The sequence below is a fragment of the Erinaceus europaeus genome, chromosome 1 (genome assembly GCF_950295315.1).
Source record: "Erinaceus europaeus chromosome 1, mEriEur2.1, whole genome shotgun sequence".
In the NCBI taxonomy this organism is placed as follows: domain Eukaryota; kingdom Metazoa; phylum Chordata; class Mammalia; order Eulipotyphla; family Erinaceidae; genus Erinaceus; species Erinaceus europaeus.
Genome location: NC_080162.1, coordinates 73,952,359 through 73,975,611, shown reverse-complemented (window position 1 = coordinate 73,975,611; position 23,253 = coordinate 73,952,359). Strand labels below are relative to the sequence as shown.

The 23,253-nt window shown below is 39.3% G+C and overlaps 1 protein-coding gene across 1 annotated transcript in view; it reads right to left on the bottom strand.

Moving 5' to 3' along the window:
* The window catches only part of CSNK2A1 (casein kinase 2 alpha 1), a 48,521-nt gene that overhangs the window by 7,392 nt on the left and 17,876 nt on the right, over window positions 1–23,253 (bottom strand). The window contains 8 exon segments of the mRNA XM_007523044.2: window positions 656–757; window positions 3,075–3,185; window positions 5,500–5,583; window positions 9,283–9,342; window positions 11,776–11,826; window positions 12,348–12,449; window positions 14,583–14,694; window positions 18,860–19,069. Coding sequence (XP_007523106.2) covers window positions 656–757; window positions 3,075–3,185; window positions 5,500–5,583; window positions 9,283–9,342; window positions 11,776–11,826; window positions 12,348–12,449; window positions 14,583–14,694; window positions 18,860–18,960 — 723 coding nt within the window. The 5' untranslated portion in view covers window positions 18,961–19,069.

Sequence of the window (23,253 nt, the reverse complement as noted above, 5' to 3'; positions counted from 1 at the left end):
ATTACTGTATGCTAACCCCCCAGCCAACACTCCCAGTTCACACCATGACCATGTATGAGTGTGAAATTATATCCCCCAAATTATTATAGTTCTGTCAAACACTGTTAAATCACCAATAAATAAGTAAATAGGAAGTTCCCAGTAAGAGAAAATAAAGACCTATTTCTCAACTATTATTCTTTGAATTTTATAAAATGTAGAAAATATTTACATGTATATATTTCACACTGAAACACCAATACATTGCCACTGGGAAAAACTAATTTCAAAACAGTAAATTGGGGCCAGGGAGAAGATGTGCATAAGGCCCAACCACTATATAAAAGCAAACAAAGTATCATTATTTTGGTCTCTTTCTTGTTGAAAAAGATTGGAAAAGCAGTTCCGTGGTAAAGCAGTGTTCTAGTCCATCTCTCTCACACACAGAAAAGATACATTGGTGGCTGCTAAAACCCCAAGCTGAAGCTTAATGCTTCCGATTGGCTGAGAAAGCTAAGAACTGAGAATTATTCTAGGACTCCACCCTTAGAGATTCTGAATACATTTCCTTCCAGTGGATCTCGGCACATGGATTTTATCAAGATTAATTGCAGTTTTTAATTAGTAGACCAGAAAGTTTCCTAATGAGAATAATATATATATATATATATATTACCTGATCATAATTATCATGTCCATGGAAAAATGGTTCCTTCCGAAAGATCATACTTGCCAGCATACAACCCAAGCTCCACATATCCAAACTATAATCATACATCTGCATAAAAGTAAACATCAATTATCAGATATGAAGTATATTTATCTCAAAATAAAAAATTACAGTAACAATGCTTTTCTTTTAAAAATAATTATTTTATTTCATATGAGAAAAAGAACAGAGAGGTGGGGGGAGACTATCAATAGAACAGCACTCCAATATATGCTGTATTGGAGGACAAACTGGGAACCCTAAGAATATAAGTACTGGGAGCTGGGCGGTATCCCAGCTGGTTAAGCACACATGGCACAAAGCACAAGGACCAGTGTAAGGATCCCAGTTTGAGCTCCTGGCTCCCCACCTGCAGGGGAGTCGCTTCACAAGTGGTGAAGCAGGTCTGCAGGTCTCCCCCCCCCACCCTGTCTTCCCCATCTCTCTCCATTTCTCTCTGTCTTAGCCAACAATAATGATATCAATAACAACAACTACAACAATAAAACAAGGGCAACAAAGGGGAATAAATAAATATTAAAAAAAGAATATAAGTACTTTATCATTCTACTAGTCTGAGCCCTTTTCTCTAGACCTTCATTTCTTTTTTTTTTTAATTTTTTTATTACCTTTATTTATTTGTTGGATAGAGATAGCCAGAAGCCAACAGAGAAGGGATGATAGAGAAGGAGAGAGAAATAGAGACACCTGCAGGCCTGCTTCACCACTTGTGAAGCTTTCCCCTTGCAGGTGGGGACAGGGGATTCAAACCTGGGTCCTTGCACACTGTAATATGTGCACTTAACCAGGTGTGCCACCAGCCGCCCCGACCTTCATTTCTTTTTTTGGTCTTCTATGACCCCCAAACCCTGCTTTAGAAACAAATCTGTGTGGCCCAGGAGGTGTTGCAGCAGTAGAGCTCTGGAAACTATAAGCATGAATTTCCAAATCTGATCTCTGGCACTGCATATGCTAGAGTACTGCTCTAGAATCTCTCTCTTTCTCTGTCTCCTATGAAATAAAATAAGAAAGCAATCTGTGCAGCAGGAAAGATGGTTCCATAAATAGAGAGCAAACGAGCATTCATTTTATCTATGAGATTTAAATCCCAACACAGCAAATGATACAACAGCGTTTCTCTCATATAATCATTAAATCTTAAAGGGAAATCCCTATGTTATTTGACTTTTTTTTCTTTTTTTTTACCAGAGCACTGCTCAGCTCTATCTTATAGTGGTGGTGGGGATATTGAACCTGGGATTTTGGAGCCTCAGGCATGATAGCCTCTTTGCATAACCATCATGCGACCTACTCCCCCCTCCACCTTTTGAATGACTTTTTCACTGTTTTATTTTGCCGCCAGGGTTATCACTGTGCCTTTGCTACAAATCTACTGCTCCTGTGCTCATTTTTTCTGGACAGGACAAGAGAGAGAAACTAAGAGGGAAGGATAGGATAGGGAGAGAGAAAGATAAGACACCTGCAGACCTGCTTCACCGCTTGTGAAGCGACACCCTCGGGGGCTTCAAACTGTGATCCTTGCGTGGGTCCTTATGCTTCGTACTATGTGTGCTTAACCTGGTACACCACTACCTGTTCTCTCCTTTTCCAATGTTAATATACACATATTTTTGCTCTAGGATTCCCCTGCTTTCAGTTGGGTCCTGTCTTCTTTTTAAAAAAAAATTATTATTTATCAGTGAGAGAGATGAGAAAGGAGTATCACTCTGACATATGAGATGTTGGGAATCAAACTCTGGACCCCATGCTTGAGTGCAATACTTTATCCACTATGCTACCACCTGGGCCCCTGGAATCCTTTTTTCTATCAAGAGAGGCTGACAAACAGAGAGAGGCAGGGGGAAGATACTCGTGTTTTCCCCCTGCAGGTGGGGACCAGAGCCTTAAACCCGGGTCCTTGTGCACTGTAGTGTAAGTACGTAACTATGTGTGCCACTGCCTGGCCCCCGTCTCCATCTCTATCTCCCCCTTCCCTCAAATTTCTCTCATCTATATTCAATAGTCTTTCAAATAAAGCAGGGGTAGATAGATAGCATAAAGGTTATGCAAAAAGACTTTCATGCCTGAGGTTCCAAAGTCACAGGCTCAATCCCCTGCACCACCATAAGCCAGAGCTGAACAGTGCTCTGGTTAAAATAATAATAATATAAAAAATATATAGATTTATTCATGTTCTAATGAATATAAGAGAAATAACAAAACATAAGTTATGACAGATAAATTAAGGTGACTAATATTTACACACATATAAAAATATTACTGGATGTTCATAAGTGGCCCACTCAAAAGCAAAAAATGCTATTTTCCACAAATAATGTACAAAATAAACATAGGGTTGAAAATTTATGTATCCTTCCTTACTCACTTGATAGTCTACAAGTAGCTCAGGACCTTTGAAGTATCGGGAAGCAACTCGAACATTATATTCTTGGCCAGGATGATAAAATTCAGCCAATCCCCAGTCTATTAGCCGTAGCTGAAAGGAAAACATAAACAAAACAAATAAACCATGAGCTGTTTTATCTTTCAAACTACCCCACACATTTCCATTAGAGAACTCTTTCTGACCACCCATCAAATTTGGATGAAAACCTCCTTAGTTTGATCTAGTTAGTACCTATGCTCGCAGTGGGATTCAAAATTCCTGAAAGATATGATCTCATTTTGTGCTATTACAAATCGCTGAAGCTGTTGATTTGAGTAGAATGTCTTTATCATCTAACTGTATTCTACTGGTAAGTTTCTTTTCTGGAGATACTTAAATTAGCCCTAACAGTTAAATCTTTTCTAATTATCCACGGAGAATGGACCATTGCTTTTACCTTCTCCAAACCTCAGATATGTAGTTTCCTCTTGGTGCCCTACATGGTGCTGTCATGCGTTGTTGGGGTTCAAGCCTGAGTTCCCACACACAGTAAAGTATGTGCTCTACTAAATGAGCTATTTCCTGGGCCCAGATATATTTCTTTAGCATAATCAATAATTCTTTATTGTATATTCATTTATTCTACATTTCTTTCTTTATAAATCATATATATCTTTATACATTTCTTTATAAATTTTAGAATGTAATATATCTAATGTATTTTGTTGACTGAATTAAGTGAAAAGCCATAAAACCCCAGCTTTTACCATGATATACCCTAGAAGCAGAAAAAAGTACTAGCAGGGATAGGAGATAATCTTACTTGCCCACTGTACAAAAAGCATGATTATGATTTATAGTAGGAGTAGCTGGACTGAGTAATGTCTTACTACTCTAGTACTAACTTCAGTTACCTTAGTATCTTCCTTGTTTTAAGAAACAAGGAAAAAGAAAAAGTTATGATGAAAGAATGTATTTCCTTGAGTGCTAAGGAGATTTATGTGCAATGCTTAAGACTGAGCTCAGGAGCTCATGCTTGAAAGTATTCTTGATCCACTGTGCTACCTTTTAGGTGGCATGGACACTCTTTAGAGGGACCAGCTTACTTCCCTGCAGGAGGGGGCCAGGGGCTTGAACCCGGGTCCTTGTACACTGTAATATGAGCACTTAACTAGGTGTGGCACCTGGCCCCAAATCATCACTTTAACATTTTGAAATTGTTTTCACTCAGCATGAGATCCATTCAAGTTGTTAATTAGCAAGCAGTTTTCTTTTTAAAAAATATTTAAAGTATTTTTTACTAATCTACTTATTTTAAAGAGGGAGACCACAGCACTGCTCAACTCTGGCATACTATACTATTTTTTTTTTAATTGTCATGTAGTAAAGTTTTCATTTAGTAAAACCAGAACTTTTGAGCCATTTGCAAGGATTAGAAGGAAAATGTAGTCTTTCGAGGAGCATGCCAAGGTGTAGATGAAGTAGTTGTTCAAGAAATAATGAAATGAGATAGGGTTAGTAACTATGCTACTTTTCCAATAAAAACCTTCTTGTTTAACACCAATATCCTCCCACCACTCCCTAGTTCAGTCACTGACCAAATATTTACAAAATACCAAATAGATACCAAGGATTATGACTGATGATAAACATAAAGTGCCCAAGATGACTTGACAACAACTCTAAAGTTGATAAAATAGAATTTCATACATCAGAAGGGTAGTAACAACAAATGTTGGAGAGGATGTGGAGGCAAGGGTTCTAGTACTGCTGGAAGGAATGTAAATTGGTCCAACTCCTGTGGAGAGCAGTCTAGAGGCTAGAAATGGAACTACCTTATGACTCAGCAATTCCTCTCCCTGGGATATATCCAAAGGAATCAAACACATCCATTCAAAAAGACCTGTGTACATTTATGTTCACTGCAGCACAATTTCTAACAGGCAAAACCTGGAAGAAACCTAGGTGTCCAATAATAGATGAGTGGCTGAGAAAGCTGTGGTATATATACACAATGGAATACTACTCAGCTATTAAGAATGAACTCACCTGCCTCATCACATCTTGGATGGAGCTTGAAGGAATCACGTTTAAGTGAGATAAGCAAAAAGAGAAGGATGAATATGGGATGATATCACTCATGGACAGTAGTTGAGAAATTAGAACAGAAAGGGAAACATAATGTAGCACTTGGACTGGGTTTGGTGTACTGTACCAAAGTAAGGGACTTTTTAATCAAATTAATTTACTTGGGGGGGAGGGGGCTAGCTTTCAGGTCCTGGTGCATGATGATGGAAGAAAACCTGAGCTGGGAGTGAGCATTTTGCAGAAAACTGAGAAATTTTACATATGTACCATCAACTCAATTTTCTGTAAACCATTAATCCTCTCAATAAAAATATAAAAAGACCACATATCACTTTACCTTTCTATGTTCATGATCAATCATGACATTATGAGGCTTCACATCTCTGTGCATAATTCCCATGCTGTGACAATAATCCAAGGCCTATGGGAAGAACAGGTAAGGGGAAAAAAAAAAAATGTTTGCTTAATTTTTTAAATTTAAAGTCATACCATCTTTTCTCCACAGTATTCTTCCTAGTCTTACAACACTCTAGGGAGTTGGGGTTAGCATGATTATTCCCACAACTATTTTAAAAAAATATTTATTTATTCCCCTTTGTTGCCTGTTGTTTTATTGTTGTAGTTATTATTATCATCATTGTTGCATAGGACACAGAGAAATGTAGGGGGGGGGAAGATAAGACACCTGCAGACCTGCTTCACTGCTTATGAAGCGACTCCCCTGCAGATGTGGAGCCAGGGGCTCGAACCGGAATCCTTAAGCCAGTCCTTATTCTTTGTATTACCTGCGCTTAACCCGCTGTGCTACCGCCCGACCCCCCCCCAACTATTCTTAAAAGTTCATTCAAGATTTCAGTCAAACAAACTCAGGTCTCTGAATTTTATGTTCTTACACTTTTAATTTTCCCTCTCATCCAAAGACTGGATTTTTTAATTTTAATTTTGTTAATATTTTATTTATTTATTAGAAAAATAGAGAAAGAGCCAGACATTACTCTATTGGGGATTGAACTTGGGACCTCATGCTTGAGAGTCCAGTGCTTTAACCACTATGCCACTTCCTGGGCCATACAAGACTGGTTAATTTTTATAAACAGCTTCCTCAATGGAAGAAAACTGGCCTTTACATATATTCACCTTCCTGTCCCCCCAGAGCACTGCATAGCTCTGGTTTATGGTGGTGCAGGAGGCTGAACCTGTGACTTTGGAGTCTCAGTGGTGTAAGTCTCTCTGCATAACCATTATACTATTTACCCCAGTCCTTACTATACTATAGACTTCTTAATCAAATAATTCTCTAAATTATTATTTTAATTTTTACCAGAGCACTGCTTGGCTCTGGTTTGTGGCGATCTGGAGAATTGAACCTGGGATTCCGGAGCCTCAAGCATGAAATTCTCTGTATAACCATTATGCCACCCTCTCTTAAATTAGTTTATTTTTTAGCAGCTAACAGTCTATAAGAAAGGCTGGCAAACCATGACCCACAAACATGGTCTTTTGATTATTTTTGTGGAGCTGGTGCTTTGCACATGCATTTCACCAGCTTTTCCATTCAAATAGACACAGTCTAAGATATTTTTTAAATGTTTTTTTGAGGGTTCAACATTTTATTTTGCCATTACTATTATTATTATTATTATTTACCAGAGCACTGCTTAGCTCTGGCCTATGGTAGTGCTGGGGACTGAATTTAGGGATTTTAGTGCATCAGGCATGAAGTCTTTTTTGCATGACTATTATGCTGTCTCCCCAGCCCACTCTAGAATACTTTTAAGGTTCAAACAAAGGGTTTGAAGCCTTCCTTTAGTAAGAAACTTTAGCCAAGCCTTGACTATTTTCTCATCTATAAAGCTGATCTTGTGATGACTCAGAACATACTTGGTAATTTTACTTTAGAAATCAAAGTCTTCAGGGGGAAGGGGAGATAGTATAATGGTTATGCAAAGACTGTCATGTCTGATGCTCTGAGGTCTCAAGTCATACGCCAGAGCTAAGCAGTTCTTTGGTAAAAGGAGGAAGGAAAAGCCTCTCTTTAAATCAGTAATCTCAAGGCAGAGAGCTACATAATTCTTAATCACATTTCAACAGCTGGGTCAAGGTTTCCTATGCTACTTGTGAATTTATAACTAAAAACAACAATAACCCATAAGCCAAGGGCCAAGTGGTAGTGACCTGACTAAATCATGTTACCAAGCTCAAGGGTGCAGGAGGGAGGCTTTACAATTAGTAACACAGTGCTGCAGGTGCCTCTCTATTTACTCCCCTCTCAACTTCTCTGTCTCTATCCAAAAATAAATAGAATATTAAAAAAAAAAACATAAACCAGCATACCAGGGGCTATTTTGCATAAGTTTTGACAATCAAAAATAATTTATTATTTAATGGATAGAGACAGAGAGATTGAAAGGAAAGAGATAGACAACTCTTTACCACTTAGCAGAGCTTTTCCCCTGCAGGTAGGGAACAAGGGCTTGAACTCAGGTCCTTGAGCATTTTAACACATGCAATAAATCGGGTGTGCCACCACCTGGCCCCAGTTTTGACATTTTTTTTTTTTGCCTCCAGGGTTATTGCTGGGGTTAGTGCCTGAAATATGAATCCACTGCTCCTGGAGGCTATTTTTTCCATTTTTTGTTGCTATTGTTTATCACTGTTGCTATTCTTATTGTTGTCATTGCTGTTGGATAGGACAGAGAGAAATGGAGAGAGGAGGGGAAGACAAAAAGGGAGAGAGGAAGACAGACACCTGCAGATCTGCTTCACCACTTGTGAAGCCACCCCCCTGTAGGTGGGGGCTGGGGGCTCAAACCGGGATCCTTTCGCTGGTTCTTGCACTTAGCACCATTGCCCCTTAACCAATTTTAGTATTTGTAGGAACAGGAAGATCTGTTAAGCAGCCCCCAACAGATTTCTGAAACTTTCTAATACATTCTGAATTATATTCATATCAAAGCCTAATTTTATAATTCTTGTGTTAGCGTAAGGTTTCTGACACTATTAACTTACTGGGGAATGAACTTGTGACAGCATTTTTTTTTTTAACTTAAGAAATAGGTGGGGGGGGGAGAGTGGCAGAGACCACAGCACCAAGTTTCTTTCAATTTGGTGGGGGCTGGACTTGAACCTGGGGCACACACATAATGGCAAAGCAGCATACTATCTAAGTGAACTGTTTCATAGGCCTGACCTCATGCTTTTAGGCCTAAGGTCTGGGAGACGGGGGATGGTACAGCTTGGAGCATATATTACATAAACACTCAGGTTCGAGCCACTCACCCCTGCCATCACTTGCAGGGGGAAGTTCATGAACAAGTGAAATAGTGCTTCAGGGTTGTGTGTGTGTCTCCCTATCTCCCTCTCCCTTCACAATTTTTTTTCTAAAAAATTATTTATTCCCTTTTGTTGCCCTTGTTTTTTATTGCAGTTACTGTTATTTATGTCTTCATTGTTGGATAGGACAGAGAGAAACGGAGAGAGGAGAGGAAGACAAGAGAGAGGGAGAGAAAGCTAGAAACCTGCAGACCTGCTTCACCGGGGACCTGGGGGCTCGAACTGGGATCCTTATTCCGGTCCTTGTGCTTTGCACCACCCTGCACTTAACCTGCTGCGCTACTGCCTGATTCTCTCCCCTCTCAATTTCTACATCTATCCAAAAAAAAAAAAATAAATAATAAATGCAATGTTAAGTCCAAAGCTCTAGCCACTGTACCACCTCCCAGGCCACACTTTCAACATATTTTACCAAGTTTTTTTTTTAAAAAACAAAGCACTGCTCAACTCTGGTTTATGGTGGTACGGGAGATTGAACCTGGGACTTTGGAGCCTGAGGCATGAGAGTCTCTGCATAACCATTATGCCATCTATTCCTGATATTTTACCAAGTTAAATCACTTTTTTCCATGGTCCGGGAGGTGGCACAGTAGATAAAGCACTGGATTCTCAACCATGAGGTCCTGTAGCTCGATCCCCTGCAGCACACGTACCAGAATGATATCTGGTTCTCTCTCCTCTCTCTCTCATGAATAAATAAATTCTTAAAAAAAAATCACTTTTTTCCTAGACTATTCAACAAAGTGAAGATGAATCTAAAGATATTTAATATCTGTAAATTCCTTACCTTCAGAATCTCATACATGTAAAACCGAATATCATAGTCTGTTAACGTCTGGTATAATTGCTGTTAAAGACAAATACAACATTTGAGTAATGAAATAATGCTGATAGAAAAGTGACTTCTCATCCTCACCTGCAGTAATTCAAATCAAGACATGGCTCATTCATGTCTTGCCACTGTTTCAAGATCTTTTCAATGGTTTCTACTTCTCCAATATGACATCCACTTTAAAGAGGTACTTGGGGGGTCTTTATGTGTAATTGTGAAGAATTATTTACTTAACTTACAATGTTTAAGATATAAATTACTGTTGGGAACATAATGTACTTTGATATACACCTGCAGCTTCTGCTTTTCATTTATTCCAAACAACTAAAAGACATTTTAACAAATAAGTTTTCCTTACTGGGAAACCCATCTTTGGTTTACACAGTTATAGGTACTGCAGATCACCAATGGATATGTAGCTTGCTACCAATTTGTAGTTAGTTTAAGAGTTCATAATCTTTTACTCTATAACTTACATTTGTTCTTTCAAAGTTATGTAATTGGTGATACCATTTCCTCAGATAATTTTCTCATATACAAGAGAATTTAACTTTTGATTTAAGAAAACAAAAGGTAATGCGATGACTTAAACTACAAATAACATTCCACTTTTACAGTTACATTATGGTTGTAAAACTTCCAAGCTTTGGAGAAGATAACAAAAACAAAAAACACTTTCATGCCCGAGCCCTGAAGTCCCAGGTAGAACCATAAACCAGAGTTGAGCATAGGTCTGACACAAGCAATCAAACACCCAAGCTGGTTCTTCTACATGTTCCCTTCTGACGAATATAGTATCTGACAGTTTTATAGTTACAAATTCCTAATAATATCACCATTTAATTTATAGGTCCTCTGAGGCTCCTGAAGCACCACACCAAGTTCTAGTTATTTTATCGTTTCCCAAGGGTACTTTGGTAAACCATGAAGTTGATCCCTGGCCTCTAAGCACCGTTCTGCCAGCACTTATTCTATATTCTCACACACAACCAATTTTTGATGCTTTAATGGTGGTGCTTAGTAGATCACACATGATTGAATGTCAGTATTACGATCTGCCCACTGTGATGCTTAAGTACAATGCTGAGCTTTTAAAATTTGTAACATGTGCCAGAACTTAAGGGAGGGCTATAATGCCTCCTAACTCTGTTCTTTCTCATGGTAGAATTGCCTTAAACTATTCCTGCCCCAATTTGAACATTTATTCCGAACAACTGTAAGATATCCTTCCCACTTCCTGGAAAGCTGTAGATTCCCTCCCACCCCCTGCCCCACACATATGCATTATTAAATGGTTAGTGATGTTCTCTTAACAGTTTTCCTTGAATTCATTTTTCTAATTCTAAAATAGCTCTTTTTCCCTTTTTCACCAAAGAATTCACTCACTGCTACTAATATTTTTGATACTGAACTGGTAAGCTCAGTGTGTCCACATTCTTCCATCATAATGAAATGGAGAACCATTTGAAATATATAGATCTTTGACCAGGCAAGAAATCAGAAACACCATTTGTAGAGATTTCCTCCTTTAAATTTTATAGCACTGTATTTTTGAGGAATTCTAAGGTGTAAGTTGTCCTTCCTTTTATACATATAACATGTTCCTTAGTTATTTATTGCTTATTTGTTAACCAGAGCACTGCTCAGCTCTAGATTATGATACTGGGGACTGAACCTGAGCCTTAAGAATCAATGTCTTGAGTGGGAGAGACAGTATAATTACCATGAGTAAGGACCCAGGTTTGAGCCCCTGCTTGCCATGTGCTATAAGCAGTGTGTCTCCCCCCGCCTCCACCAGAGTACTGCTCAGCTCTGACTTAAGGTGTTGCGGGGGCTTGAACCTGAGACATTGGAGCCTCAGGCATGAGATTTGTTTGCATAACCATTATGGTAGCTACCCTGTCCTGTGTTTTTCTCTTTATCTCCCCCCCTTCCTCTCTCAATTTGTCTTTCTATCCAATAAAATGGAAATTTAAAAAAAGGGGAAAAAATGGCCACCAGGAGCAGTGAATTCATAGTGCTGGAACTGTGCCCCAGAAACAACCCCGGTGGTAATAAAACAAAAAGTGTCTTTTGTATAACTACTACCCTATCTCCTTTGCACTCACAACATATTCCTTCTTGAACAGATTTTTTCAAAGCAAAATGCCCTCAGGCCAGATCCTAAGGCAACATGGTGCTACTGCCTTCATTAGGTTTGATATCAATGCATACTGTCAAGTCAACAGCAAAGATTGTAAAAAGTAAACTTACTGATAATTAAGAGTACTAAACAAATGAGAGCAAAATACCAAGTTGTGACTAGCAACGGACAGTGCTTGCATAGAAGTTTAAGCACTACAAGGGAAAAAAAAAGTGATTTTTTTAAAAGCAAGGTAGAAGCGAGCCCTTCTAACAGTTTTCTACGTGTTTAAAAACCCAGCATTTGAAATGGTTGGTTATATATACCTTGAAGTCTGTGTTGTTTACGTGTTCAAAAACCAAGGCAGGGGTTCGTGACTAGGGGAAAAAAAAAGAAAACATGTATTAGCAACAGCCCTTGCAGCTTTAGTTGGTACAATGTTTGTGGATGCTATGCGGTGAATTTGGCAGTCCTCGCCTCAGTAGTAGAAAACCCTCTATTGCTACAAGCCCTCCCCACTCTGATCATCAACACACTTAGGTAATTTCTGGGATGAATTTCAAACAGAAGACATGGAGCTGAAGTCTCACCAGGCTCTAGGCAGCCCGACAATGCGCCCATCGCCCATCGGCATCGGACCTGAGTTTGCAAAATGGATTAACACATTTCAGTTTCCAGTGCTATCAGTCTCTTAGCCTAGAAGAATAAGAAATAGTCTGAGGGTGGAGGTCTCTTTGAAAGAAAGACCCAAGCTAGTTAAATGGCATAACTGATTAAGCACTTTTAGAGCAGGACTTAATGGTTGGGGTGGGGTGGAGGGTGGGGGACAGAAAGAAGACAGTCATGCTCCAGGTCAAACTCAGCCCTCAGAGGCCTTGCTAGCACCTACTATACTCACCACAGGGTCTTTTACAATGTCTGCCAATGTGATGATATTTGGACCACCTCGCAAATTTTCCAAAATCTTTATTTCACGCTTGATTTTCTTCTTTTTTACTGGCTGAAATGGAAGGATTATTTCAGTAAACTATTTTGAAGTATCTCCACAGGTAATGTAATAATACATAAACAGATTTACTTATAAGCTCCTTGAAGGAAGGAAATGTGTTAATCTCTTAATTCCACTTTTTCTAGCCCTGAGCCAGAAACTATGTAGTCTTTGCAAATGTTGAATTGAAAAAGAAAAACAAACTCCCCCTCTCCAACAATATTCCAAAGGACAACCTCTGAAGAATTAGCATTTTATTTACTTAACCAGATCACACTGTTCAGCTCTAGTTTATGGTGGTGCTGGGGATTAAACCTGGCACCTTTGGTGCCTCAAGAAAGGTTTTTTGCATAACCATTATGCTATCTCCTCAGCACCAATTATCAATCTTGAACTAAAAACTAGGAATATAAGTGACTAGTAATAACATATCTTGTTACATCTTTTTTATCAATTAGGATGAAATATAGGTTTTTACCATTACTTTGAACTATAAACACCTTAGCAATAAAGGAAATTAGATCAACTGCAAAGATAGCTAAACCGTATTTGTGCATAACCTTGAGGGCTAGGGTTAAGTGTGGGTCTTAAAGTCAGACTGCTTAATGCAGAACTTACTTTTTTCACATGCTCGTTGTAAGCAAATTAAATAATCCCACCAAGCAATTCATTATGCATAAAGCAATTGCAAGTTAAACCTATCTCATAAGATTGTTTTAGAATAAAATGAAGTGGAGCTGGGTGGTGCAGTACTCGGGTTTGAGCCCCCCACCTCCCCACCTGGAGGTAGGATGCTTCAAGATTAGTGAAGCAGGTCTGCAGGTGTTTATCTTTCTTTAACCCCTCCTCTCTCAATTTCTTTGTCCTATCCAATTAAATAGAAAGAAGGGAAGAGGAAGGAAGAAAGATCAAATGAAGTAGTGGAAGATCTCAAGATATAGCTGGGAATAACATTTAATGTGCCTAGTCTTAAATCAGTATTCCTATAAATTTCATCATTCTGACAAGACTACTTTGCAGAATGGCTTCAATATGTCTTTAATTCCTCTTTTTTAAACCAGAGCACTAATCAGCTCTGGCTTTTGGTAGTGTGGGGGGATCAAACCTGGGATTTCTTAGCCTCAGGCATGGAGAGTCTCTTGTATAGCCATTATGATATCTTCCCCCTGCCCTGTGTTTTAAATCCCTTAGCCACAACCTAGTATTTCCACTTAGGCTGGCATAATAAAAGTCCTTTCTGTTTTTCTGAGGAGGGCTCCGGTTCAAATGTACTTCCTCCACAAAACTTTCCTATAGTAAACAGCATAAAGAAGTACACATCCAAAAGAAAATGCAAGACAAACATGTATCTTATCTTAATTCTATGAAAGTCTAAATTGAGTACTGAATCCAGAGCTTCATAAATGCAAGGTATGCAATTCTGCTACTGAGCCACTTCCCTAGCTCTACACATGTATTTTAAATGTTCTAGTACCACAGCCTGGAAGGTGGAACGGCACAGTGGCTATAAGTACTGATTTATAAGCATGAGACCCTGAGTTCAATCCGCAGCATTTCACATGGCAGAGTGATATTCAAGTTATCTATCTTCTCTCTCACAGGTAAGTGGTTTTAATAAATGTCAAAAAAAGGAATAGGAGGAGCCAAGAGATAGTTCACTCAATAGAGCATGTGCTTTACCATGCACAAGGCCCTGAGTCTGAGCAAGTGTGTCACATGAGTGTACCAAGGAAATAGGAGTAAAAAAAGTCAGCCTGGGAGTAGCTGAATGTAAGGCCCACACATATAAGTAGTAAAAAAACACAAAAATTTAATCATATAATTAAAAAATAAATCTAAAATAGTATCACTGAAATAAATCAGTGCATAGTTCAGTTCCCAGCAGCACATGCACCAGAGTGACATCTGGTTCTCATAAATAAATAAATTCTTAAAAAAAAAAAAAAGCAACAAAACAAACTGGGAAGAGTTCAGTCCATCAGAAGCAGATTTGTATACTTCAATCAATGGCACCACCTTATTCAAGAGCCAAATAGTACTTTGGTTTCTCCTCTCCATCCTCATACTAAATTACAAAAATTTAATTTAGAATCACTCCTACTAAAATTTAAGCATCTTTAAAATTATAATATTTCCTAAACTCACCTTGAGGATTTTAACAACAACTTTTTCATTATTTGTGATGTTGATGGCTTCAAATACTTCACTGTATTTACCCCGGCCTAATTTCCGAACCAATTGGTAGTCGTCTTGATTTCTGTGAAAGTCACAATGACATAGAAAATTAAATTATTGCAGCAGGGAGGGGGGCTCAGTAGTAAAGTGAATGCTTTACATGCATGAAGTTCTGGGTTTAACCTCAGCACTGCACAAAATGTTAAGATGTTTTAAGAATATTTCAATTAAACTATTCTCAGAGCAGTTGATCCCCTCCACCCCCGTAAGATAGAGATTGGTAATATGAGGAGTCTTCTGCACAAGCAATTCCATTGCTTCTGGCCAATTTAATCCCTCAACTTCAGAAAGAGATGGGGGGGGGGAGAAGACATCACAATACTACTCCATCATCAGTGGAGCTGTCCTTGTACTGCTCCCATGTGGTTCTAGAACTCAGGTATAGCAGATAGTTCACCCCAGTGAACCATCTCCTGGCCTCCCCAGATCAGTAGATTTGTAATGAGTACTTCTACAGATAAGTGGCTTTCAAGCAAAAAGGTTCTACATCCTACCTGTTCTCCTAAACAAGCTCTGAGAATAGTGAATGCAAAGAGTTTGTAAACTATACTATAGGTCATAAGCCATAGCTGAGGTTCCCTTTCTTTACTTTGATTCATATACCATGACTAAAAAAGGAGGGATGGGTGCCAACACTTCCTCTATGCCTCTTCTTCAACTTTGAGGAATCTGCACCAAGAAAATAAAGACAAACATAGTTCAAGTAATATGTAAATTCTATTTGCTCCTATTGGAGACAACTAAGAACCCAGTCATTCCTCTCAAAACAACTAAAAGAAAGTTAATAATCACAGAAGACAGAAAGTACTATGGTGGTCCGGGAGGCGGTGCAGTGGATAAAGCACTGGACTCTCAAGCATGAGGTCCTGAGTTCAATCCCCAGCAGCACATGTACCAGAGTGATGCCTGGTTCCTTCTCTCTCCTCCTATCTTTCTAATAAATAAAATCTTAAAGTACTACGGACACTGCACAATATCCCTATTGTGCAGATCTAGGGGGAAGGAGCTGTCCAAGCTTAACTGTCTTCCCGCCCGCCCGGAGGGCATACAAAACAAATGCAAGCAAGCAAATGGCACCATGCCCAAAACTCATAAAGACTGTGTCATTTAAGCACAGCTAAGTGCAAAGTACTTAGTCTGAAAGGGTATTTACAATTTGTGCAATAAAGCAATGATATTCCAGAGTCTAAAACTATTAGATTACCAATAATGCGAACAATTATTGGCATTATACCACAGGTTTTTCATTGTATTTTTTGAAGCACAACTATGTCTGTTTTCTTGTGCAGAGCTACTGTTAAGACTAATGATTCAATCAGGATTAAAACACACCTATAGTGTTGGTATGCTTCTAATACCCCCGTTTCGATCATCATTAGGTTAGCTTGCATTGCTTAACTGTGGTCTATTTACATAATCACTGCTTTACCTGAGAACCACCCTGCCTACAGGGCATTGCTTTAATCCCCACTGGTTAGATGCAAGCTTGATACATGTGCTTTTTCCTTCTCCCCACCCCCTATCCTATGTATTTCCTCTTCTGACCTGACACTTCCACCTCAGGAGATATAAAGGACAGAATTTTCTAATGAATAAGGATTAAATTGATTGCACTGCATCCCCACTCATCAATAAAGATTGAACTGCATCCCAGCTCAGCCATGAGTCTGTCTCCCGCCCGCAAAGCAAGCCTGGCACTATAGCACTTTCGTGAAATTTCCTTTAATCACTACAAGTTATAGACATAAAATGTGAAAAGATAGTGGTATTTATATCACATGGCACAAAGTGCAAGGACCGGCATAAAGATCCCTACTCAAGCACCCAGCTCCCCACCTGCAGAGGGGTCATTTCACAAGTGGTAAAGCAGGTCTGCAGGTGTCTTTCTATCTTTCTCTTCCTCTCTTAATTTCTCTCTGTCCTATCCAACAACAGCAACAACAACATGGGCAACAAAATGGAAAAAACTGCCTTCAGGAGCAGTGGATTCGTAGTGCAAGCACTGAGCCCCAGAGATATCCATGGAGCAGGAAGGTGGAAAAAAAAAAAGAAAAAAGAAACTATAGGGCTGAAATGATAGCACAGTGATTATACAAAAAGACCTCCATGCCCGAGGCACCAAAATTCCCAGGTTCAATCCCCAGCATCTCTGTAAACTAAAGATTAGCAGTGTTTTGGTAAACCAAACCAGCCATCCATCCAACCACCTTAAATCAGGAGGACCAATGTAGCTATTTGGGCTGACTGCAACTTTTCTGGAAAACTGTTTCATCCTTCAGTATTGTCATGGGAAAGCTTTCTCTGATCTCAAAACAAACAAACAAACCAACCAACCTTTATGTAAGAGGTGTTTTCAAAGCCTTAAAAGTATCAGTTCTCAACTAACTATGATATTAACAGGCATGCTGACAGATAACTTTATTAATAATTTTGTGGGAGTCGGCGGTAGCGCAGCAGGTTAAGCGCACATGGCACAAAGTGCAAGGACTGGCATAAGGATCCCAGTTCGAGCCCCCGGCTCCCCACCTGCAGGGGGGTCACCTCACAAGTGGTGAAGCAGGTCTGCAGGTGTCTATCTTTCTCTCCCTGTCTTCCCTTCCTCTCTCCATTTCTCTCTGTCCTATCCAACAATGATGACATCAATAACAACAACAATAATAACTACAACAAAAATGAAAAACAAAGGCAACAAAAGGGAAAATAAATAAATTAAATAATTTTGTTAACAGGTAATGGAGTATATAAATCAAAGAAAATTATTAAGCAACCTTGAGGTGGTTCAGGTGGTTGAGTACAGGACTTGCACATCTGAGAGTTGAGTTCCAAGCACTACAAGTGTTGGAACAATGTACTGATCTCTCTCATAAAAAAAAAAAAGAAAAAAAATTCTTAAAAAAAAAAGTACAAGAGGGACCCAGGGTACTAGTGCACTGGGTTAAGCGCACATAGTGTGAAGCAGGTCTGCAGGTATCTTTCTCTCCCCCTCCTCAATTTTTTTGTCCTGTCCAAGAACAACAGCAACAACAATGGAAAAAACGATAGTCACCAGGAGCAGTGGATTAGTAGTGCAGGCACCAAGCCCCAGCGATAACCCTGGAGGCAAACAAACAAACAAAAAAAAAAGCAGAAGAAACTGAAATGATTTTATTTAATAGATTTATTTATCTTGGATATAGACAGAAATTGAGAGGGAAGGGAGAAGTAAAGAGGGAAGAGAGACACACATTCCTGTAGCGCTTATGAAGCTTTCCCCCTGCAGGTAGAGATGGGAGACTTGAACCTGAGTCCTTGCATATAATGTGTGTGCTTAACCAGGGGCACCACTACCTAGTCCTCCTGAAATGGTTTTAAATTGCTAAGTCTGAGCTGGCAATATAGCGTGTCTACTTTATCATGTGCAGGACCCAGGTTCAAGACAGGTCCCCAATGCACTGGAGGAAACTTTGTTCTTTCTCCCACACCTCTATGGGGGGAAGAGAATCAGTTTAGAGAAGTAATGTCCTGTTGATAATAACAAAAAGGAAAAAGATAAAGGGGGGGAGTCAATCAAAACTTAATATGCTGGGGGCTGGGTGGTAGCACACCTAGTTAAGTGCATGTATCACCATGTGCAAAGACCTGGGTCCAAGCCCCTACTCCTCCCCTGCAGAGGGGATGCTTTAGGTCTACCTTTCCTTCTTCCTCTCTATCTTCCCTCCCCTCTCAATATCTCTCTGACCTATCAAAAAAAAAAAAAAAGAAAGAACAAATGGCCATTGTAAGCATAAGCACTTGGCCCCAGCAATAATCCTGGTGCAATAAAACAACAACAACAAAAAAAAACAATTACTAATACATCCAAGCAATACTCTACTTTTTTCTTTTTTAAAAAATATTTTATTTTATTTTTGAGAGATGCAGAGAGAGAGTGAGAGAAACAAACACCAGAGCACTGCTCAGCTCTGGCTTATGGTGGTGTGGGGGATTGAACCTGGGACTTTGGAGCCTCAGGCATGAGTTTCTATGAATAACCATTATGCTATCTCCCCCACACACTCTACTTTTCTACAGCAGAAGAAAACACAAGTTGGGTTCCAGTTTGGGGGTTTGTAGATGCACAGTCTGGGTGTTTTTTGGTAAAACATTTCAGCAAACTCTGAAAAGTTAGCTCTTTGGGTGAGTATAGTTAAGTAAACAAAAACAATTACCCCCATTCCACCACATGTGACTCATAGTCCCAGTACTCTCGGGGTCTGTGCGTATTAACATCTGTGTAAACTCTGGCCCTGCTTGGCACGGGTCCCGACATGTCAGACAGGTTGGCAGACAAGGCTGGACTTGATGTTGGGAGATCTGGCAGTCACTGAATTCAGAGGCAGCTGGGGATCAGACCTTGTTACAGATCTGCTTTCTTCAAACTGTGGAAACAAAAATAAAAGGTTTAGGAATTATTGTCTTTTAAGTAGATGGGAAAAAACAAAAATAATCTTAGGATAATGGCCTGAAATATTTCACTTGATCTCCTGTTAACTAATTAACATATCTCAACAATGCTTCCCATAACACAAAACATCTTTATATTGTTGGTCCTAATCCTACTCTGCAAAGTAGTCTGCATTCCTCTCCTGGAAAATCTGGGCACTCTTTATTCCACGAAAGGTACTGTGAAGAAAGGAACTTTCTTTCTGGCAGTTTTCCACTTTCTGGTTCAAGTTGCATAACCTGTCATATATACAACTGGCCCTCATAAGCTACACCATATAGCTTGGACTTGGAGTAGGTCTGTAGTCACTCTGACATTCACATAGTCTCATTAATAATGACACATAGTTTATATTTACATAGCATGGTTTTTAAAATATTTAATCAACTTAATAAAAGAGTGATACAGAGAGAGATGCCAAAGTAATGAGTACAGTTACCTTCATGTCTACATTGACAATAGCAAAAGATGCTAGGACATGGATAAGGATGAGTAAAAGCTTGCTAGTGTGATTGGTGCATGTACAGACAAAAGTCATAACAGTATAGACAAAATCATGATACAGAAATAGAGAAATAGGGAGTCGGGTGGTAGAGTAGCAGGTTAAGCGTATGTGGCACAAAGCACAATGACTGGCATGAGGATCCTGGTTCAAGCCCCCAGCTCCCCACCTGTGGGGAGTCACTTCAAAGGCAATGAAGCAGGTCTGTAGGTGTCTATCTTTCTCTCACTCTCTGTCTTTCCTTCCTCTCCATTTCTCTCTGTCCTATCCAACAACGATGACATCAATAACTACAACAAAAGGGAAATAAACATAAAAAAAGAAAAAGAAAACTTAAAAAAAAAAAAAAAGATTTAGGGGGTTGGGCAGTAGCGCAGAGGGTTAAGCGCAAGTGGTGCAAAGCGCAAGGGACCTCCGTTCAAGCCACTGCTCCCCACCTGCAGGGGAGTTGCTTCAGAGGCAGTGAGTGAAGCAGGTCGTCGTCGTCTCCCCCCCCCCCCCCCCCCCCCCCCCCCCCCCCCCCGTCTTCCCCTCCTCTCCAACAAGAGAGACAACAACAATCAGTGAATTCATGGTGCAGGTACTGAGCTCCAGCAATAACCCTGGAGGCAAAAAAAAAAAAAAGAAAAAAAACATGGCTTTTTTTAAAAAAAAAAAAAAAAGGATAATAAATGTTTAATTTCTTTGCACGCTGAGAAAAACAGAATCCTTCACAGTTTCTATACTCTTAGTTATTTTATTATTTTGGTTGTTATTTTACAATTAGATCCTTTAACTGTGGATCTTAAAGCCTTTATTCATATGATAAGTTTCTAAAAGCAGGGAAGTCCCAGGTTCAATCCCCAGCACCACCATGAGCCATAGCAGAGCTCTGGCTTGAAATAATTATATTTAAAAAATGTATTTGCGGGAGTTGGGCGATAGCACAATGGGTTAAGTGCAGGTGGCACAAAGCACAATGACCGGGGTAAGGATCCTGGTTGGAGCCACCAGCTCCCCACCTGCAGGGGAGTTGCTTCACAGGTGGTGAAGCAGATCTGCAGGTGTCTATCTTACTCTCTCCCTCTCTGTCTTCCCCTCCTTTCTCCATTTCTCTCTGTCCTATCCAACAATGACATCAATAACAACAATAACAATAAAACAACAAGGGCAACAAAAGGGAATAAATAATTTAAAAAATGTATTTGCAAAATCAACACTAATTTATTAAACAGGACTAGGTGCAATAGGGTAATGAAACAAATAGTTGTCTTGGGTTCAAATCCCTAGTTTAGCTGCAGGTCAGATTGTTTGGTTTCTTTTAGTTTGGTTCATCACTTACAAAACTTGCCTAAAAGCGACATATTAATAGAGGGCTCAGAAATACAAAACATGTAAATTACATTAGTGACTACTATGTAAATTATTCCTTATTGAACATTAAGGAGCAAGGGCCCCTTTTTTTGTCATTGCTAGAGAGCTTCACTTTTTCAGATGGACGGAGGGAGAAAGACACCATACCTCTGAAGGGTCCTCTCATGTAGTTGGCGGTGTCGGGTTCAAAACAAATGAAGCTATTTTGTTAGCTGTAGAAGCTTAACATGGTTTCATTCAGAATCTTCTTTAAACTACAAAAACCACAAGATTGGGCAAACATAACATTATAAAATGAGGCCTTTCTGCTGGAAAGCAAGCCATTCAAGTGGAAAATATTCCCAAACTCCTGTTTACTGGTCAATAAGTCTATCACACTCTATCATACACACCCAGTCTTCCTACGCTCTTTAGGCAAGAAGAACAGAGTAAGACTAAGCACTAATGAAACTCTTGGGAGTTGTTTGACTGCAGCTTTGTGGTTCATCAGTTGGGACTTAATTTATGAACTAGTAGATATGCTTCTCCACTGGGAGGTCAACTTGCTTTTTTATAGTAGTCCAAAGAGGTGCTTCACTTCACATTCATACCTTATATGTAAGAGTCACACAAATTGTTTGGTTTCACTAGTTAAATTGGGGTATTTGAAATGGACTCAAATTTTAGATAAGATAATGCAAACAGGGACTGGAAAGGGGTTAGAAAGGACGTAAAAAAACTGTAAAGAGAAGTAAAAAAATATTTTAATCCAGAAACAGTATTTCATTTGCATTTCTGTAAATGTTTATGTATATTCACATGTAGCCTAATAGGAAGAAAATACAGGAACAAACTAAATTTCTCAATTAGTTAGACTCAATGAAGAAGGGTTTTCTCACTTATTTACTCCCTTTTATTGTTGTAGTTATTATTGTTGTTATTGATGTCATCATTATTGGGTAGGACAGAGAGAAATGGAGGAAGGGAAGACAGAGGGGGAGGGAAAGATAGACACCTGCAGACCTGCGATCCTAACGTGCCACGTACACTTAATTTGCTGCACATCCGACTCCGTGAGAAGGGTTTTCTATCATTTTTTTGTTTGTTTGTTTTTAAACTAGAGCACTGCTCAGCTCTTGGCTTATGGTGGTGTGTGGGATTGAACCTGGGAGCCTCAGGCATGAGAGTCTGTTTGCAAAACCATTACTCTATTTCCTCCATCTCTATAAAAATCTTTAAAATGGAGAGAAAAGAGAAACACTTGTAAAACTGCTTTAGTGCTCTTTCCCTATGCAGATGAGAACAGGGGACCTGCATACTGTATTGAACTGCTGGAAAAAGTCCTAATACATTTTTTTTAGAAAAACAGGAAAATGTGGGAGCCGGGCAGTAGCCCAGCAGGTTAAACACATGTGGCGCAAAGCACAAGCACCCACCTTAAGGATCCCCACCTGTAGGGGAGTCGCTTCACAGGCGGTGAAGGAGGTCTGCAAGTGTCTGTCTTTCTCCACCCACCCCACCCTCGTCTTCTCCTCCTCTTTCCATTTCTCTCTGTCCTATCTAACAACGACAACATCAATAACAACAATAACTACAACAACGTCAACAAAAGGGAAAAAAAAAAACAGGAAAACGTATCCTGACAATCCTTAACATGCCTGGCCCCTCTTAAATCTTTATAGAGATCTTTTCTACAAAAGTTCTGGAATACTTAGGCATTCACATGCAAACAAATACATGAACTTCAACTTAAATCTAATACAAGAAAGACCTCATAATGGATTGTGGAGCTACATGTAAAATATAAAACTAACAAACCTTTAGTAGAAAATGTTGTGTTTCAGGGTTGGCAAAATTTTTAGACAGACACCAAAAGCACAACCTATAAAAGTGAAAATTGCAGGGGTCTTTCTCCTTACCTGTATCTCCCTCCCCTCTCGATTTGTATCAGATAAATTTAAAGATTTATTTAAAAAAGAACAGCACAAATTAAAACAAAAATACACCAAAAAATGAGCCACAGAGATAGCAGAAACACAGTTGTAATCTGATAAGGATAGGCATATACTTTTTTTTTTTTTTTTTTAAAACCAGAGCATAACCACCTCTGATTTATGGTAGTGCTAGGGATTGAAGGTGGGGCCTCTGAGGATCATTGACTCGCATGCCTAACATCCCTGGTTCTATCCTGGGCACCACATGTACTGGAGTTACATTCTGATTTGTCTCTCCCCTTCTCTCTGCCTCATCATGCAGTAAAAAAACAGATCTTTAAAAATATAAAG